At 35.2% G+C, this 19,296-nt stretch overlaps 3 protein-coding genes across 5 annotated transcripts in view; 2 read left to right on the forward strand and 1 right to left on the reverse strand.

Annotated features, from left to right (window-relative positions):
- The window catches only part of LOC110408855 (AAA-type ATPase family protein), a 4,424-nt gene extending 2,574 nt beyond the window's left edge, over positions 1-1,850 (forward strand). For both annotated transcript variants that reach the window (XM_021417969.1, XM_021417970.2), the window contains exons 6-8: positions 74-416; positions 821-969; positions 1,094-1,850. In XM_021417969.1, coding sequence (XP_021273644.1) covers positions 74-416; positions 821-969; positions 1,094-1,604 — 1,003 coding nt within the window. In that variant the 3' untranslated portion in view covers positions 1,605-1,850. The remainder of the gene's footprint in view (positions 1-73; positions 417-820; positions 970-1,093) is intronic.
- Positions 1,851-2,784: 934 nt separating this feature from the next.
- LOC110409205 (late embryogenesis abundant domain-containing protein / LEA domain-containing protein) lies at positions 2,785-7,137 on the forward strand. Of its 2 annotated transcripts, XM_021418477.2 has the most exons (4): positions 2,785-3,087; positions 3,769-3,878; positions 4,008-4,813; positions 6,053-7,137. In XM_021418477.2, the coding sequence occupies exons 1-3, from the start codon at positions 2,912-2,914 to the stop codon at positions 4,769-4,771; spliced, it is 1,050 nt and encodes a 349-aa protein (XP_021274152.1). In that variant the 5' UTR covers positions 2,785-2,911; the 3' UTR covers positions 4,772-4,813; positions 6,053-7,137. The 2 variants fall into 2 exon arrangements, with proteins under 2 accessions (XP_021274152.1, XP_089638503.1); XM_089782377.1 differs by lacking the exon at positions 6,053-7,137 and having other exon boundaries at positions 4,008-5,065.
- Positions 7,138-7,283: 146 nt separating this feature from the next.
- Positions 7,284-9,006, reverse strand: LOC110409206 (zinc-finger homeodomain protein 5). Its single transcript, XM_021418478.2, has one exon. It carries the CDS (start codon positions 8,550-8,552, stop codon positions 7,479-7,481), a length of 1,074 nt encoding a protein of 357 aa, XP_021274153.2. The 5' UTR covers positions 8,553-9,006; the 3' UTR covers positions 7,284-7,478.
- Between the last annotated feature and the right edge of the window lie 10,290 nt (positions 9,007-19,296).

The raw sequence follows: 19,296 nt of genomic DNA on the forward strand, positions 1-19,296 counted from the left end.
ATTGATTGTAAGTTCTTTAATCCAGTGCCCATTCAAGACTTGTTAAGAACTAAATTCTTTGCTGTGTTGACAGAGAAGGAGCTAGAGTCACTTGGGGTTATATTAATAGGATACTGGGTCAGCCTTCACTGATTCGAGAATCATCTATTGCTAAATTTCCATGGTCAGGCATAATGTCTCAAGCAAGGAACCGAGCTTTAAAGTATAATACAGCAGCTGGGACAACAGCACCACTGGAAAGCAAAAAGGGTCTTGAGAATGTTGTTCTCCATCCCTCATTGAAAAGGAGAATAGAGCATCTTGCTAGGGCTACAGCAAACACCAAGACTCACCAGGCCCCTTTCAGAAACATGCTATTTTATGGGCCTCCTGGCACTGGTAAAACTATGGTTGCAAGGGAGATAGCACAAAAATCGGTAGGTGTTGAATGATCATTTCATTTTCCCCCCTTCATACCTACTATGATGTACTTGTACCTTACCCTCAATTGCTGCCTTGGAAAATTTGTTTCTTAAGGATGGAGTAATTCCTTCAAATTTCATAATAGAAGCATAAAAGAAAATGAACTGAGAATGTTGAATTTCAGTGGAAAAATTTTAGATTTATCCTTTAGCTATCTGAGAAATAATAATCTTTTCTATATGTTTGAAAATAAAATTACTAAATATATGCTATGGAAACAAATAAAGTGAAGTTGAATATTGTTGGCTAGTTTCAAAATTCGTATGGTCTTGCTGACTTCCCTGTGGCAGGGAATAGATCTAACTTTAGACAATAATTAAATTAAGTGTTTGATGTGATTTGACACTATATGTTGCAGGGATTGGATTATGCCATGATGACAGGAGGTGATGTTGCACCACTGGGTGCACAGGCTGTCACCAAAATCCATGAGATATTTGATTGGGCTAAGAAGTCAAAGAAAGGTTTGCTGCTTTTTATTGATGAGGCCGATGCTTTTCTATGCGAGTAAGTTACGATTTCCTTGGCATGTGTCAAGTTTCTATGTTGAATCGCAATCTGATATTTGTCAACAAATGAGCTCTTTATAATGACCAGGTTAATAATTGTGCCGTTTATTTAATCATTGCAGGCGTAATAGTATACATATGAGTGAAGCACAACGGAGTGCTTTGAATGCATTGCTTTTCCGAACCGGAGATCAGTCAAGAGATATAGTTCTTGTGCTTGCCACCAACCGGCCAGGGGATCTTGACAGTGCTATCACTGACCGCATTGATGAGGTGATCGAGTTCCCACTTCCTGGGGAGGAAGAAAGATTCAAACTTCTGAAGCTTTATTTAAACAAGTACCTCTCTGATGAAAGTGATGGTACATCCAAGTGGGGTGCTTTGTTCAATAAAAAGCCACAGAAGATAACAATAAAAGATTTATCAGAAGATGAAATCCGAGAGGCTGCGAAAAGGATAGAAGGTTTCTCTGGCCGTGAGATAGCTAAACTCGTGGCTAGCATCCAGGCAGCAGTCTACGGGCTCCCAGACTGTGTTTTGGATTTTCAGATGTTTAAGGAAATAGTAGATTACAAGGTCGCGGAGCATCACCAGAGAATAAAATTGGCAGCTGAAGGTGGTTTGCCATCCTAGCTTGGCATTTACTCCTAAGATTTTTACTCGCAGGATAGAGTAGGCCTTCTCTTTGAAACCATAAATGTGGGAATTTTGTTTTTGTTCCCACATACTTTGGAATTTACTGCCTTGATGGTTCATTTTCGTTTAATCACCCTTGTTTGTAGCCCATTTTAAATTGGCTTCCAAACAGTGATGAAGATTATTGATTGACCGAATGCTATTAGATTCATTGCAATAGCTTGGTTCTGTATTGTGATTTCATCGATCTTTGCTTCCCTGTTGGATTTAAAGGACTAAGCCTTATTACCTGATGCTCCATCGGTCAGGATTAATGCTTTTGCAGAAATCTCCTCAGTGATGCTTGTCCTGGTGAGGCCATGGCGCAGATTTTATTTCAAAATTGAGTCAACTTGAAATCAAATATCATCTTTACCAACAATGCAGAATGTATTGCAATGCAAGAGAACATAGATTTTTATATTTGTATATTTGTGAGGTGATATCGTAATTATAGTTTAATTAAAATATTAATAATTATATAAATAAATATATATACAAATTGTTCGATAATTCTGTTCGAATTGATAGATAATTTTATGTGATTCATTTAAAACACAAAATACGATAATTTGTTTTAAATTTAAATCCGACCCTTTCTATATTAATGGATCGTAACGTATTATCCTACATCGGCATGCTTACTTCGGTCAGCTACTATCGGACAAAACACAATAAACGCTTGTCCGAAGATTGGCATCATGGTTGGACCCGACAATTGTCCAAATCTCCTAGGCCATAATTCCCGCAAAAAGAAAAAGAAAATACCAAGAAAAGCGCACAGTGAAAGGTCGAAAGCGAAGGGAAAAAAAAAAAAAAGACAAAGGCAAAAGGCGATTTGGTTGGGTTTTTTGAGTTTGAGATTCAAAACATTCCTCCACATGGGCCACAGAGTAAGCGAACCACCTGGAACGGACTAACTGAAACGCCAAGATCTAACTTAAGATTATGCACGATTCAGATGCCGCCAACAGTACCCTTGTCCTAATAACACGTGGCGTGTTGGCAGCGTTTCTTCTTCCCCACTCGGCCACGTTACGCACTGCAATGCCACGTTTCAACACCAACGGTTTTTGTTCCCTCCCCCCCGTTATGACCCTTGCTTTGTTCTTTTCCCTCTACAAACCAAAAAGCTTGTTAGAAATAGCCAACACAAAATTTCTGGTTTTTGATCTTGTTCTTGTTACTGCAATACTTTCTTTTTTTTCCAGAGAAACAAACAATACCCTTAGAGAGATAAAGAAAAAGAAAAAAAAATTAGGAAGATGGGGAAACTAGTGGTGGTGGTGATGGTAATGGCCATGTTATTGGTGGGGGTTTGCTGGGGATGGGGAGAGGACAAAGCAGAAGAAATCAAGCAAGTTGCTGGTGAAGCCATGCAAGATGCCGAGGACGAAAACGAGAACTCCTGGTTTGATTCGGCTTTTGACAAGTTCCCTGAGTAATCAACCTTTCACCTTATAAACTTAAATCATATATACTACTATATATAGAAATGCATACATAATCTATTTATATTATAGTATATAGTCATTTTTAGAAGTATCTTATTACGTAGGCCAATTGGGAGTTGGGAAAATACAATTTGCTTTGTTGGCTTTTTAGTACTGAATTTCTTTTTGCTAGGAATGTGGTTCTTAAGTTTAGCAGTGCCTAGGTTAATTCTTAACATGATTGGATTTGTATGTTGAAATATTGGCGTGATTAAATGAATGAACATCAGCAATTTGAGCGTTTTTGTCCGTTTTCATTAGATTCCAGAAAGCATTATACTTCTCAAAAAAATTTCCCATTTAATTGAAGTGAAAAAGAACAAACCAACCCTAACAATGTGAAATTCGTCACAATTCATTGAAACCCTTTCCTTGTTTCCATGAACCAGTGCTTTTTCCTATTGTTTTTTGGTTATTAATTATTTCTATTAATCTAGGTGATATAACAGGAAATATAGCTGTCCTTTCTCTTTACCCGCCTCAATTCCATGCATAGACTCAAGCATATAGAAACTAAACTTCCTAATGGAAGAGACAAACTGCAGGATCATTTGTCTCGTATGACTGATTCAGATCACTATGTTATGAACAAAACGGTTGTGTCTCTCATATTGCAATGATTCTGGTAGGGTTTTTGGACATAAATACGAGAATGTAAGAGAAGCAGCTAACGATGTGATGAATAAAGCAGGAGATGCGGCCTCAAGGACAGCAGAGACAATTAATTCTGCTGCCTCTGGTAAAAATTAATCAATCTTGTGTCTTTCATATTAATTAATGTAATGTCAACCAAAAGTTTGTTCTTCTTATCATCAGGATTTATTTTTCGCCTTTTGGTATGTGTGATATTTTACTTCTGTCATTGCAGAAGCATCGAATTATGCTGCTGAAAAAGCTAGAGAGGGAGCAAACATGGCTTACGAGAAGGCAGGTGATGGATTGAACATTGCTAACCAGAAGCTTAACATCGTTACAGATGTGGCTTCAGATCAAGGTAATAGTGCTAGAGAGACAATGGCAGGAGCAATGGCCTATGGGAAAGACAAAGCAGCCGATGCCTATAATGAAGCTAAGGAGAAGATGAAAGTAGCTTCAGACATCGCTTCAGATAAGGCCTATGATGCCAAAGAGAAAATTGCAGGTGGGATAGAGTACGGAAGAGATAAAGCAGCCGATGCCTATGATCAAGCCGCGCAGAAGTTTGAGATGGCTTCAAATGTGGCTTCTGAAAAAGCCCATGATGCCAAAGAAACAATAGCAGGAGCTATGGGATATGTAAGAGATAAAGCGGCCAATGCCTATGAAGTAGGCAGCCAACAAATGAATACAGCTTTCAGTGAAGGGTATGATGTCAAAGAAAAGATGGCTGGCGCAATAAATTATGGAAGAGATCAAGCATCAAATGCCTATGACGAAGCTAAGGAGACGGTGGCAGGATCAATGGGATATGGAAGAGATAAAGTTGCCAATGCCTATGAAGAAGCTAAAAATAGGGTAGGAGAAACATATGCAGCAGCCAAGGAGACCATGAATGAAGAGGCTAAGGCTAACTATGAGGCTGCCAAGGAGAAAGCTTCCCAGACAGTGGGTGATCTTGGAGCTAAAATGCGAGGGAGTAGCGCAGAGCTTTGAGTGAAGCCATATTTTCTACTTGCTGACATTGTGAAGCTATCTGTGAGTCACTCTTTGGGATTCTTCTCTTTTACTAGTATTTGAGGAATTTTATTTTTATAACTCCCACCTTTTATTTCCTCATATCTAGAGATCACATGCAGATATAAGCATATATATAGTTCTTGGAGAAATAATTTAGTAGTATATTTGAACAAAAATGAAATTGGTAGTGTATTGAACACATCTTATTTTAAGTTCCATATATTTTTCAACATATCAAAAATCTAATACATACGGCTTGGTAATTAGACAATGTGGTGGGCTTCATGCTCATGAATATGTAAATTACATACAAGTTGCTGATGGAGCAACCTTGTTATCTGGACTATGAAGCCCATTTTTGCAATGTAGATTTTCTCCATAAAATTGTTGCTTTACTATATATTTAGAAATGAATTAAGTATCTTGTACATGATCAGATATTGAAGTTATTTTTCCCCATTCTCTCTAGGTCTTTCTTTTACTTCTTCTAGGAATATAATTGTATGGTTTGTTTGATAAATCTACATAAATTCAGCACTTGCATATAAAAATGAAAATAAAAAGAAAAAGTACCTTTAACATCCTAAATTAAGGATGATGGATTTCCTTAGAATTGATTTAACTGGTAGAAGGCACTCTCTAAAAGCCTTTATAACTTAAACCTTGGGTAGGTCTTGAATAATTAGTAATAATATTGGTTTTTAGCTGTGAAGGAGATCCTAAGAAGGGCCAGAAGTGGTATTGGCAAAGTTTTGCATGTATGGGAAATCTCAATATGATTGATGAACTTGGTAGTGAATTTAGATGGAGTATTTCTCCAATTTTACCCCTCTCTCTCACCTTTTTCTGCTTATCTTTTTTTTCCTTCTCCTCATATCTTCTTCTCCTCATGAAATAAGAATGATGTAAAGGATCCAGGCTTTCCATTTTGGACACTCTTATCTTTATTATGTCCCTCTCAAGTCAATCGAATTCATGTGAATTGTTCTTAAATGCCTGTGAGGCTGTGAACTTCCCCTATTGATTATCTGTAGCTCTTAGCTGTTTTCCTGCAAGCTGCTGGAATAAGTTTCCTGTTTTCTTTCTGTTTTTATTTCTTCATTCAGCTACTTGTTCCTCAAGAATTTACATTGTGAATGTTTTGAACCATTCCTAGTTGGCATTAGATCACCAAGTTACTGCAGTTCTATCGGTTAGGTCAGTATATATAGTGCATCTTCTGATTTTTATAAATTCTTCTATCTTTTTCTTTAACAGTTCTGAGCTGAAGTTTGAGCTCCCAATCCACACCCAACCTTTTTAATTCCCAGCTTCCTGATGTGTATGAGAAAGAAGAATGGGATTAGATTACTCCTTCTTGAGTTGCCAAGACTATTAGAAGGAAAGAGAACTCACATGTAATAACATAATTCAGTATATCAGCAAGTTCTCATGGGCATTTTCATGCAATCCCTCAACTTTTTGGTTACTTTTATAGTTGATTTGTCATGGACAAAGGAACTTTTCGAACTATTTCAAATGCCCTTCTCTTTTCGAATGCAATTTGTATTAAAAAGAAGGAAAAAAAGTTCACCCAGAGAAATAGACTTGACATGAATGTCACTAGCTTATACTTATCAATCTGTATGCAAGTTTCCAGCGTTTCTGCACTGTGAAAGAATCTGTCAACTAGGATACGTCTCCTTCAATCTATAGCTTTGATGGGGCCAACTAGTCCAACGGTGTTGTTATAGATGCCGACGTTTCACATGATGAACAAAGAAAGAAAATTCAGGATTGCCATGTATAAACAAGTCTCACATGGCTGGAATTCTATTATGCAACTCCAAAGGTTGAAGTTTCCAGGTTACAGCTTAGCTCAAAAACTTTGCACTAACCCTGTAAAATGAGTTATGAGAATAAAAAGAATAGGATTTAATGATGCCTATTAATCACGTCGGTATCATTAAACCCGTCATATTCCGTTTGCCCCGGCTTTAATTCTAGAGAGAGATATGTAGAAAGACTTTGTGGTAGGGTTGGAAGCAACCAAAGGTACCATGATTGATGGGCCAAATGGGACAGTTTTGGGGGAAAGGAAGAGGAAAAGATCTTCATACATAAAATTTTGCTAACATATGTTTGTCTTTTTTCCCCTTTTTCTCTTTAGAGAAAAGTAATTGTAGTAGTATACGAAACAAGAATGTTTACCAACCCGATTTATTTCATTAGTGAAAGAGCTTAGGCAACTGAGTACAAAAAGTATGGGTCAGATTCTAACATTCTCTAAGGGTTGAAATGATTCGGAATCATTTGTAGGAGAGGAAGATTACAGATTGACTGACGTTTGCTCTAATGAAAAATCCTGATAGGGTGAGATTCCTAGATGTTGAAGAGAGAAGAAGTACTAGTACAATCTTTATGAGCTGCCAGAGTTTCTAAGACTTGGGATATGTCAGAAATCAGAATTATCTGAATTAGAAGAGATTAAGAAGAAGAGAATCAGAGATTTAATGATGTTAATCAAACATTTCTGGCAAATCAGGAAAAATCAGTAACTAGTAAGAGTTCTAGCTAATCTATTTCCACCTTTCTTTTTCTATTTGGCTATGCACATTTTTAGGCTAAAATTATTTATTCTCTAAATCTATCAATTCTTTAAGGAGAGCTGCTACTTGCAAGTGTTTCGAAGAAAAACTCTTTCTTACATTTGCTTTTTCTTCATGGCTTGTTTATTGTTGTGCATCCAAACTTTGAAAACCTGTCTCTTTACTCCCACTTGAGCGCAAAACTGCTGCACTTCTTGCTCATCTTGCTTCTGGATTCTCCACCCCAGCTTCTCAGCAAATTCCATCATCTTATCCTTCTGCTCTTGACTGAACTTTGTTCTAAACCTCTTCTTTGATGACTGTGGCTGCGCCGATATTTGCCCTCCTGCATTAGAATGAAACATATTCAGATCTTCACTTGAGGACTCAGCCGGGCCGCCACCACCGAAGTTCATCATTACAGGTGCAATTGGCATGGCAGTAGGACTAGTAGACAATCCAAGAGAGAATCTTTGTTGATGAAGAGGGATTGGTTGCTGAGGATGTAGCTGAGAAGGTGGATGTGTAGTATCTCTTCTGTTGTTGTTTTTGTTGGGGTTATAGGAATAATAATAACAGCTTGGTGCATATTGTGTTTCCCCGTTGATTTCTTTTCTATGAAAATTCCTGTGGCATTCACAAGCTGCGCATTTCAAGGCTTCTGGGGTGCCTTCTTCGCCGCTTGGCATGAATTCTCCGCAGCCATCCATAACATGGCCGCCCATGCTGGCTGCGTGGTTCTTCATACATTCTCTATATCTAATCAAAGGAGTAGAGCTGATAGTTGTTGGTGATGCAGCTGCCACTGGCGGGGGCTGTGATGTTGGAGGTTGTTGCTGTGGTGATTTTAGGCTTGATCTGTTAGCTGAAGCAGTCACTGTTGCACTGGTTGTAGCAGTTGTAGCTGACACCGGATCTGGGTCTGGGTTTGGATCTCTTCTTGGCTTGTGTATTTGGTGTTGTGGATTCAATTCTGGGTGGTAAAGAGGGTGGAGATCTAGGGCTTGAGGTGGGTTTGGATTGAGGACTGTTGTGCCACCATGAACAGTTTGATCTCTCCTCCTTTCTCCCACACCTGAATTTATAGGTGCAGAAGAAGAGACTTTTGAGGAAGAATCCCTGTTGAGTTGATTATTATAACTAAAAGAGCTTGGCATCCCCATTTCCTTATCTTGGCCTCTCAGTTCCATTAACTCTGATTTTCTAATGTAAAACCTTGATCTAAGTCTTGATCTCAGCCGCCCTTTTATTAGACTAATATACCAGTGGTGTGTTTCTTTTCAAACAGTCGTCATCATCATCATGGTTTTAGTGATTTTTTTCTTAAACTAGGAGAAAACTTTCCTGCAATCTTTTCAACCCTAATTCACCACCATCTATTAGTAGCTAACCCAAAATTATTCCCTTCTCTCTTATTCTGACTTTGACGTTTTAGTGCTAAACCCACCAACTCATTTCACTAATTCCCATTTCCTGTTTCCTCAAGACGTAAGCAAGTGCTTGAGCAGTATGTACAGACAAATGAAATTTTTTAAGGACTAAAAGAGATTTAATCTTATAGAAGGTGATAAAATTAGATTTGGAAGCTCAAACAGGAAATGGGTCTAATATGGGGCCCTTAGCTACTACCAAAGTTTACAAAGAACTTACCTCGATGAATTAAACTGATCACTCATCAGTTTTTGATGTAAGAAAACTCTAACCGTCAGCAGTTCCATGAGGTTAAGACCAAGCAAACACAAGCAAGATTGTTTTAGCATTGATTAAGGAAGTGCAAACGTGAAGCCTAAACTGTGAGAAGGAAAGAGTCAGAGAGAGAGAGAGATGCCAGGAGAAAGAGGTAAAAAAGAGGGAGGATAGAGATGTGTGAGAGGAGTTTTGTTTCCTAATCACCCATCCAAGCCCATAAAATCCATCTATCAAAGGAACAGGCGGGTTGGTTTGTACTAAAAAACACCAGTGATGATACTATTAGAGACTGGTGACACTGAGGGATCTAGTACTCCTGCAGAACAACCGACAAGGCCATGTTAGTCCTCTCTCAGAGCCTGCACACTGGTCCAGCTCCTAATTATTGCCTCCCTAACACTTCGCTATTTGTTCCGTTACTATTTTCTTTCCTTCCCTCTGCACTCTGCAACTCTAAACAAACCCCAAACGAATAAGCTAAAGTGAAAAATTTTATCTGCACGGCAGTGAGCAAGGAAGAGAAAAGAACAATACTACAGGAATAAGAAATGTATATCACGTCTTGAGAATTGACATTGGCTTGGTTGCCTGGAATGTTCCCGCAATCTCAAATTCCTACGCTTAAGACAGTTTTGATCATTCATTGAGATTTGCACATCATCAGGCCCAAAACCTCAATTACATAATCTCTTAAACAAGGGGGTTAAGCTTAAGATAATCAGCGAAGGAAGAGAAAACAAAAGAGGGAAAGAAAGGACCCCCTCTATCTTTTGTGGGCTACAGGAATTAAAGTGCGGGAATGCTGGTCCACATCACTGCACTTGTCCTTTTAGTGTGTGTCAGATTCTTTCTCTCACTCTCTTTCTTTTCTTTAACTCTCTCTCTACTTGAGACTAGAAGCCTGTTTTTCTATTGGGTGCGCCTGCAGAAATCTTATTTTTCTGCTACTCCACTATTTCCTAACCAATGACTTCAGCCAGTACAATTCTTCTTTCTCACTGCTATTGATGTTATTTTTTGGCTGGCCTTTGCCTTGTTGGCATCTTTTTTTCTTCTCTTTCTCCATCACACGTCGTTTTTGTGCTTCTAGCAACTTTGTTTTCTTGGTGGTAAGAGTGTTGTTACACGTTAGCCAATACAAGGAGGTAGCTTTTAATTGATCTGCACTGTGTTATTTGACTCTTTCCTCCTTTTTGGCCCATGCTTTTCTTTTTCTTACGATACATCACATTAGATAAGCTACTCCCATACAGATTTCGGCCATTTAAAACCCTCTTAATTTTCCCTTTTTTTGGGTCAATATTCAACCTTGAATGAGTCATAAAGACTGGTTTATGCACTCAAATCATATATACTTACCAACTACTTACACCCAGTTCCATTTTTGTCTTCAAATTTGAATTTGCAACCACCTTTTTAGTGAGATTAAAGTTTTCACAACCAAGGTCAAGCGGTCCACCTCCAAGGCCCAGCTGAAGATCTTTTCTCTAATCTTTATCATTCAAATTAATTCTCTTTTCCCCATGTTTCTTTGCTCTCTCTTACCTGACACAAAGGTTTGTTTCGTATCACAAATTGGGAAACACCATGTTCACATGTGTCTGCATAAATCTTTCTGTCTTAATTAGTATTTTATTATGAAACTAATGGCCAGGGCTTAAAAATGGAAGAATATATCGGGGACTACTTATCTCTGCAATTAACTAGTATAATCTTTTTTTAAGTTATCCAGGGCACCTTCTTTTGTGAGCTTGGAGGGGAACAATTTCCAACCAGGATTAATTAACAAAACGAATAAAACGATTAATGATTAAAACAACCCACTTGTCTTCTTAATTAATATGCAAAGACCCTGGACACGTTGCAAAAGCCCAGCCTGGTATCTCTGAAAACTTTCTTCTTTGGGATCCCTGGGAAAATAATTTTGGTCTGGCCTGGTCTGGTCGCATATGTAGCTAGGGTTGTTGCATAAAGATATTTCCATCATAATTTGCAGATCTAACGCTTCAATGCTCCTTTGGGTTTGCATGTGTTTTAGCAGTAACCTTTGCTTTGACTTTGCTCTTCAAAAAACGGACCACCTTGTTTCCATGGGCCACCCTGATTTTTCTCACGGGAAATTTTTTACATCAATTTCCCCTATTTTTTTTTCTCGAAAACCAATCAATACTTAACTATTTATGCAATCTAACAAACAATATTCTTCCAAGTTTTCCAAGTCAAAGTTTTTTTGCTTGATTCTTATAGAAGTCAAATCAACAATGAACATATTTAACAGCTATAATTTGACGTGAAATTTATATTTTTGTTAAATAGTAATTAGTAATCTAGATCTGCCGACTACTTGTGTGTGTTTATTTTCATATTAGGGGTAAATCAATGTTCTTTTGAGACAAAAAAAAACGAGTAAGTCGTGTGCTGTCTTTGTTAAGGGACCGCTCTTGGTCGGGACTCCTATGCAATTTGTGTGTTAGATCAATGTCCGTCGTTTGTCTCTTTAGCTTAAGATAGAAAGGAAAAGAATGCTGTCAGAAGAAATGCACGGTGATCCTTAAATGGAAAGGTTTTTTTAATCCTAATTTATGTACTTTTTTTCATATTAGTTAATGGAGTTCTAATTACAAAAAAAAAAAAGATTTTTTTCAACAAAATTTTTTTTGTCAAAAAAAGTTTATTTTAGTCAAAAATGTCTTTAATTAATTGGAAATAAACAATAATAGATGAATTTTTCTATGAGAATGAATTTCATAAAAATGTATTTATTTATTTTGTAATATCGTTAATTTTGTATCTTAAAAAATGAAAAAAAAAGTGCCCAACATAAGTAAACAAACAAAATAACAACAAACTAAATTAAGTACCTGATTTTGGCAATTGCAACGTTTAAAAGTAACATAGTAATATCTATTTTTCTTTATTCAAAAAAATTGACACTAAAAGCCATTAAATTCACAAATTTTAAAGTTTATCTCTCTCTACATATTTTAAATACATATAAATTCGAACAAACAATTGGATTCGAGATAAAGAAATCTTCTTGAAAGTAGTTTTGAGTTGAATGCTAATTATTGAATGCTAATTATTGAATTTATTTTTGAATCCCCAAAACATTTTTTTTAGAGTAAATATATTAGTAATATAGGATAGCATAAAAAAATAAAAAGAGTACGGATCGGCTTGCGCCGGTTGGCTTTTTCACGAACCAGAATCGAGACAAGGAAATCAAACGTTGGCCATTGTTGGCCTCCTCGCTCCTCAGTCATATCAAAATCTGCACGCGGGTACGTGCATGATTTGAGTGGCGGAGTTGACGTTTTTGCATGTGGAATCCAACGACCCCAACATAAAGTTTTCTCCTTTCCCTTGGCCACTTAGCTCCTCGCTTAATAATTCCCACCAAGTACTTCCTTCCCATATCTAATCACAACGCCTAATTATCACTTGCTAATACTAATTATTACCTAATTTTCCCCTATAATTTTCTCATTGGTGCATGAGTCACACCATGATGATCGTTTTACAAAAGATTACTGAGTAGTTTTTCACAACAATAATCAGAATTTTTAACTTTAATTTTCATCTTAATCAAGAATAAAAATCGACAAGTCATTAACAAATTTATATTTGATGTCTTATTCGCGTATACTATTCATATGTAGTGTTTTCCAATCCTTTTTATTCCTTCAACGATTCAATGGAGAAAGTTACTACTAGTACCAGACCTCTTCTTCTCTCGACCTACCATACATCAGCCTTGTGTTGTCTCCATCCAAGCATCTTCTTCCTTCCATGTTCTCTTTTTGTCTCTTTCTTCTCTTTCCCTCTAAGAATTGATTCTTTTCTATCGTCTATAGAAAATCCCCTTTCTCTTTAAACCCAAATTTCAGAGACGTTTGGGCTGTTCGTTGGGGAAAAATTATTTGAAATATGGTGGTTTAATTGTAAGGAAAGTCAGTGTTGATGAGATAAGGTATAAAATGCGTATACATTGACAATGCATTAAGTATAAACTTGTTGATAATAATTTTATTATTATAATTCAAGCACTTAATTAATTATATATGAAAATAAATAATTAACAAATTAAATTTCATATCAATGATAGAAAATTTGTAAAGTCGAGAGATGAGAATTAGTTAAATCAAAGAAATTTAGAGAAAATTAGACAAAGTAATAATTTTTAAATTTAACATATTTTAATTTATTTTTAAGAATTTTTAAAATTTTAATTTTTTTATTACTGAGATGATAATCTCTTCTTCATTAACAATCTCATTTTTTATAATTCAAGCAGTTAATTTTATTTGTTGATATTCCATCTATATATGTGGTGATTATGACGGCCCAGGCTCATGCAAGATTTTCATAAAATCGGTAATTAAGTACTTTTTGTCGTTAAGTTAATTTAGTTTAATAACAATGATGAGTTAATGACTTAAACTAATTAATTTTAGAGTTAATATCTATTGATTTTAATTATTTATGTCTCCTATTTTTTTTCGCTGGATGATAAGATAGACATGCCATTGCATTTAACACTAACTAAAGTGCCTTTTTTAAAAAAAAAACTCTAACAAAAGTGGTTTAATGGCACATCAATTATCCAACGTGATCGGACACTCTCAGTTTTCAAAAAGTTTTTAATTAAAAAATAAATATTTTTATAAATGGTTTTAAAAGGAAAAAATGTTTAAGGACAAAGTATTAATTAAGACAAAAATGACTTATATATATCTAACAATTGTGTTTAGATATAAATACAAATAAAGAAACTTTGATCAATTCACTATAAAAAACAAAATTTTATTAAATTTTTAAAGTTCTTTTATAAATAAGAAGGTATTTTTAAAAATAGATTTTCTTATAATTTTAACTGTTTTTAGTCAAAAGAATTAAAATTTGAACAATATTATCCTTAATGAAACTGATTCATTTATTTGGCTCAGCATCTCAACCCGAAGCCTATTAATGGGTTGAGTATAGTTAGGTCTGTACCTCAAACCGACTCGTATTCTTTGAGCTACTCTCGCCAGATCATTTATCCTTAGAGTATTTCTTACCACAAGGAAAAACATTTAAGCATTTTAAGTATTTCAGAGTAGCTTTTGATACATGAAAAAAACTTTTGAGCGTTTTGAGCATTTTTAAGTATTTTAGAGTAATTTTTGATATATGAAAAAAACCCTTTGAGCCTTTTGAGCATTTTTTGTCAAGTATGCATATTTATTAATTATGTTATTAAATAAAATATGGTGTATCATTTGAAGTCATTGATCTTATTAAATAAAATTTAGTAGTTTTGGTAGTTTTTAAGTATTACGTAATTGATTTTTGAACATTGTGTGATTAGTTTTTAGGTATTACGTTACTAATTTTTGAGCATTGTGTGACTGACTTCGGGTACAATTAGTTTTTAAACATTGCGTAACTAATTTTTAGATATTATGTGATTGATTGATATAACATTGCGTGACTTATTAGTAAGTCATTACTTGACTAGTTTCAAAGGTATTATGTGACTTAAGCATTGTTTAAAAATTAATCACGTAATACTTAAAAATTAATCACGTAATACCTAAAATCAATCACGTAATGCTTAAAAATTAGTTATATAATGTCTAAAATTAGTCACGTAATACCTAAAATTTAGTCTCATAATACTTAAAAACTAGTTTAATCAATTTCAACTTTTCAGTTTTAAGGTTCTATGAACAAGCCAATAAACCCAATAACCTAAAACACATTTTTTTTTGTTAAACTATGAAATTGTGTATTTCATAAAAAGAAGCTATAAAACTCCATAATCTTCTAAAACAAGACAAAATATATCTCTATCAGAAGTGTCTTGCTCACACCCTTTATGCAAAAACAAAATATACTCTTTTTACAAAATAATCCTTGAACAATTTCAATACAAAATCTCATAAAAAAAAATGAAATCTCCAGCAAACATATTTAACAATCATCCCTATCTTAGACATAACAAAATTGCGAATCACTATAAAACCTATCAAATATGCTTTAATTGTTCCTTCTCTATGAGCCTATCATTTTAACCAATCCAATCCAACTTATTAACACAAGCATTTCCATCGCAGCTCAAGTTTCCAAGCAAGTCCTTACTAAAAAACATCTAGTTATCATATTCATCATAATAACTGTAACCACTATAAAATAGCAAAATCATTGTTCATCGCGAACCTAAGATCCACCATCCAAAAAAATACAACAAAATAAGAAAGAGTTTGATGCCATCTTTGCTTTTTGGGATGATAAAAAGGAGCTGGATGGTAAGACAGACAGTATTTGACTAAAGAATTTGAGATTTAATTTTAAAATTTTTGTCTAAATGTCAAAATAAAGAAAACTGAAACAATTTTAATTTATCTAAAATTGTTTAAAGGGCATTGTTGTCAAGTTATGTCAAAAATTGATTAAAAATAATTAAAATTATAATGAATGATATTTTTGAATTGGGTTTGTGAGAAATGTTAACTCTCACAATTTTTTCAATTTTTTATTAAAAATTCATTGAAAACCTATTAGCTTATTCCTACAAAATATATTTTGTGAAAAAAAAAATATTTTTGTAGTGATATTTTGACAGAATGTATTTTTGCAGAAAAATTAGGTAAAATCTCATATTTCATATTACCTATGTAAAATAAATTAATGATTTTGATGGAAATTAAAGCAAATCAATTACTACTACAGTTGTATTGTCACCCTTAGTCTTTATAGCCTGTTCCTTTCCTGAGCTATATAGCGAGGTCTTATTATCTTTCCAAGTATGTTTTAAATGAAAAGATGAAAAAAAAAAAGAAGCAAAACCCAAAAATAAAAGTAATTAATAAAGGCTAAGTATTAAAACTCAATCAAGAGATGGTTGAGCTGGTGCAAATGGCTTAAGGACAAAGGGATTTTTGATGTATGGTGTGTAGATTGCATTGTCTTTGAAGAAAATGCTTCAACTTTAAAGGCAAAACCAAGTGGTTTCCACAGGTCTTTCACCCAAAAAAACCTTCATAGTTCGTCTTACAAAAAATGAATGAGGGAGCAGCTTTTTCTTTCAATACAAAGCACATGGGTGGCCACACGATATAGGAGGATTCCCCCATCTTTCATGGCCCTACTCATCACAATGAAGGTTCCAACTTCCTACTAATACTGCTACTATCTTCTCTCAACTCCCTCTCCTAACTCCCGCACAAACTTATATAGCTAGCTATACATGACAGGGAGCGGCCTGCCTCAGTCAACTCACCACTCAATTTGAACAACGAGTACGAGCACTAGCCATTGGTAGCTGATCTGGTGTCTCCGAGAGTTAATTGTAGGAAAGACTTATCGTGCAATTTTCACATAAATGCAAACAGTGGGGGGATGGAATGGTCCATTTCCATGTTGTTCAAGGCACTTTATAATGGGGTGGGGGAGGGGATGATATAGATTAGATCTTAGACCACAGATCCTCCCCAAGAGATTCAATGCCATGAAAATGCTGGACTTTATAAAACAAATATCTTAATCACTAAAACACAAATAATTTCCTGACAACGTTAATATAAAAAATTTACGAATGTCTAAGACAAAATTATGGAAAACATTTTTATTCCTCTAAGTTTCTCTTAATTTGATTGTCATTGTAACTAATAAAGGGTGCATTGATTTGTTTCCCTTTTTGATTGGACTATTAAGTTGTAAATATGTCTGCCCACTCTTGGTATATCTTGAAGCGATAAACTGATTTGAGCATTGATTGTCCTTTGAAGGTCCAGGTCCAAGCATTCAAATGTCATAAAAAGAAGTCTATTTTGATGTGAAATCTCACAAAGTAATCAGATTATTTGAAGGCAATCCATTGATCAAGCCATCAGTCTGCTGCTGATAACGATATGTTTTATCCATATTTACTTTTAAGGTGTCGTGGAAGAGGTTGTCTTCATCCATAATCTTATAGTTTCATGGTGAAAATTAAAGAGGTGATCAAATTGAATTATACATCTGTGAATAAAGCAGACACAGCGTCCAAATTCCAACTGTTCAGCTGCATCTCAGATTCCAGAGAAACAAAAGAGAAAAAAAAAAAAACCCAAGAAACAAACGCTTCTCAAAGGAATAAAGTGCAGTTCTATACGTCATATCATGAACCTATACCCCCATCTGGCCTTTGGTTTTTTCTGGAGTGTAGCAATCGGATGACTCATCCGCCCGAAGCCGCTTAACAGTGCTGCTAAACCAGTTACTAATAGACATTTTTGTGAATGTATACAAAGAAGAAAATAAAGTTAATAGTAACGTATTATAATAATATTCGTAATCTAATATAATTATATTGATTTAATTTATAATCTGTTTTATTATAATTATGTTAATATATATAGTTTTGTAATAGTACTTGTAAGTTTTTCTCTTTGGAATACTCCTTCCTTTGACAAAAAAGGAAAAAAAAAAACCCGAAGTTGCTAATTAGATATTTTGATTTTAATCCTGCCATGACACGAAAATTCTCCTATTCTATTAATATAGCCATGAATATGAAATAATGAAAAAGGAGAGCGAAGGGAAAAAGAAAGCAGGCTTGTCTTGATTCGCCGGTGCCGAAAGCAAAAAGAACATGTTCTTCAACGATAATCATTAATTTTGATGGATACAGTCATTGATTAATTTGGTTCATTTGTTGATTAATAATTTTGCAACATAACTATTTAATTAAATTATTAAAAAAATTGCACTTAATTATTGGTTTAAATTCTTTGTCCGCACTCAAATCTTATCTCTAGCTAGCTTGAAAGATGTCCCATATCCCTGTCATATCAAACATGAAAAAAAGGATCTGGAGACACACTTATCTTTTGACTAGTACTATCTTTCTTTCTTTCTTTCAGAAAATGAATGATGTGGTGCAACCAAAAGATGGATGTAGAGATTAGAGCACATGTAACAACAAAGCACATATCATATCCAGCCAAATAAGCTCTTGTAAGAAAGTGAAAAAAAAAAATAGACATACTGTGCTTGATTTTGGGTTCTCAATATACTGGGAATATTTCTAGGCAAATTTGTCAAGATGGGGATTTGCTTTCAAATCTTTTCTAGAGCTTTTACCCTCATCTTCTCGTCGAAAACCTATGCTTGCAATTGGAAATTGGCTAAGTCTGGTGTTGTGGAGCACCTTTGGGTTGAATTGGAATGGGAATTGGGCTGATTTGGGTTTGTACAGTGAGAATCAAAGCCTGGACTGTTTTATAACTCTGGGTTTGCCCCAGAAATGCCCATCCATATCTGTTGCACTCAAGGGGCATTAAGTGGGCTTTTAATCTACGTTTTTGTACATAAGAGAGCACTTAGGTGGGCTTCTGATCGAAATTCTTTTGCATATCTAATTTTCTAATGTACCGTGCATCATTTTTGGACAATTGATTGATTTTTATTCTCCAAGAACACAGGTAGATAAGCCTGTTACATAGCTCAACTGTTGCCTTCGTAGCATACAAGAGCATATTACGCAGAATTGAGAAATATCAAAACCTCATTAGATAGCAAAAATAGAATGACTTAGTCCCCATGTTAAGCAAAGCCTACTGTTTAACCAGATCATTAACGATTCTTGTAGCACCAGCTAGCTTCGTTCTATCAGTCTGTTAATGAGTTCATTTGGTGCTTTTTGCATATTCCTATGTAGTCGATTATCCTCTCCATCCAAATTTTGTAGATACAAGCACTCCAAGGTAATCTTAAGATAACAGATATAAATGTCTTTCCCTTTAATCTGTGCTGAGCCCAAGTAAGTTCATTATTCTAGTCTCCGATGTTCCTAGTCAAGCCACAAAGTTTTATTACCTTCTCTCAAATTTGCTTAGTGAAGGAGCAAAAGAAAAATAGGTGACCTCGTCTCCTCAGCATTACCACAAAATGAGCAGGTAGCATCAATCAAACACCAGGACCTGATCCTTTGGTAATAAGCCTATCGAGGACAGCCATCCAGGCCATGAGAACATGCTTGGGAAACCGTATGAGCCTAGACCAAGCAGCCTTCTCCTGCTTATCTCTGATAATAATCCTAGTCTTTTCGGTGGTGTAAGAAAAAGAGCTAAATGAACCCAACCGTAATTCCTTGTTGCTGGGTAACCAGTTGAAAGGGCAAGACTTCCCAATTGCTAAGCAGCTTCTTCCGAGTGCGAAGCTACCAAAAGTAGGATATGCATCTGACAAATTGTTACCTTAAGAGATGATAATCACCCA

This window comes from Theobroma umbraticum, unplaced genomic scaffold (assembly GCF_002168275.2).
Source record: "Theobroma umbraticum cultivar Fairchild unplaced genomic scaffold, ASM216827v3 scaffold_44.0, whole genome shotgun sequence".
NCBI lineage: Eukaryota > Viridiplantae > Streptophyta > Magnoliopsida > Malvales > Malvaceae > Theobroma > Theobroma umbraticum.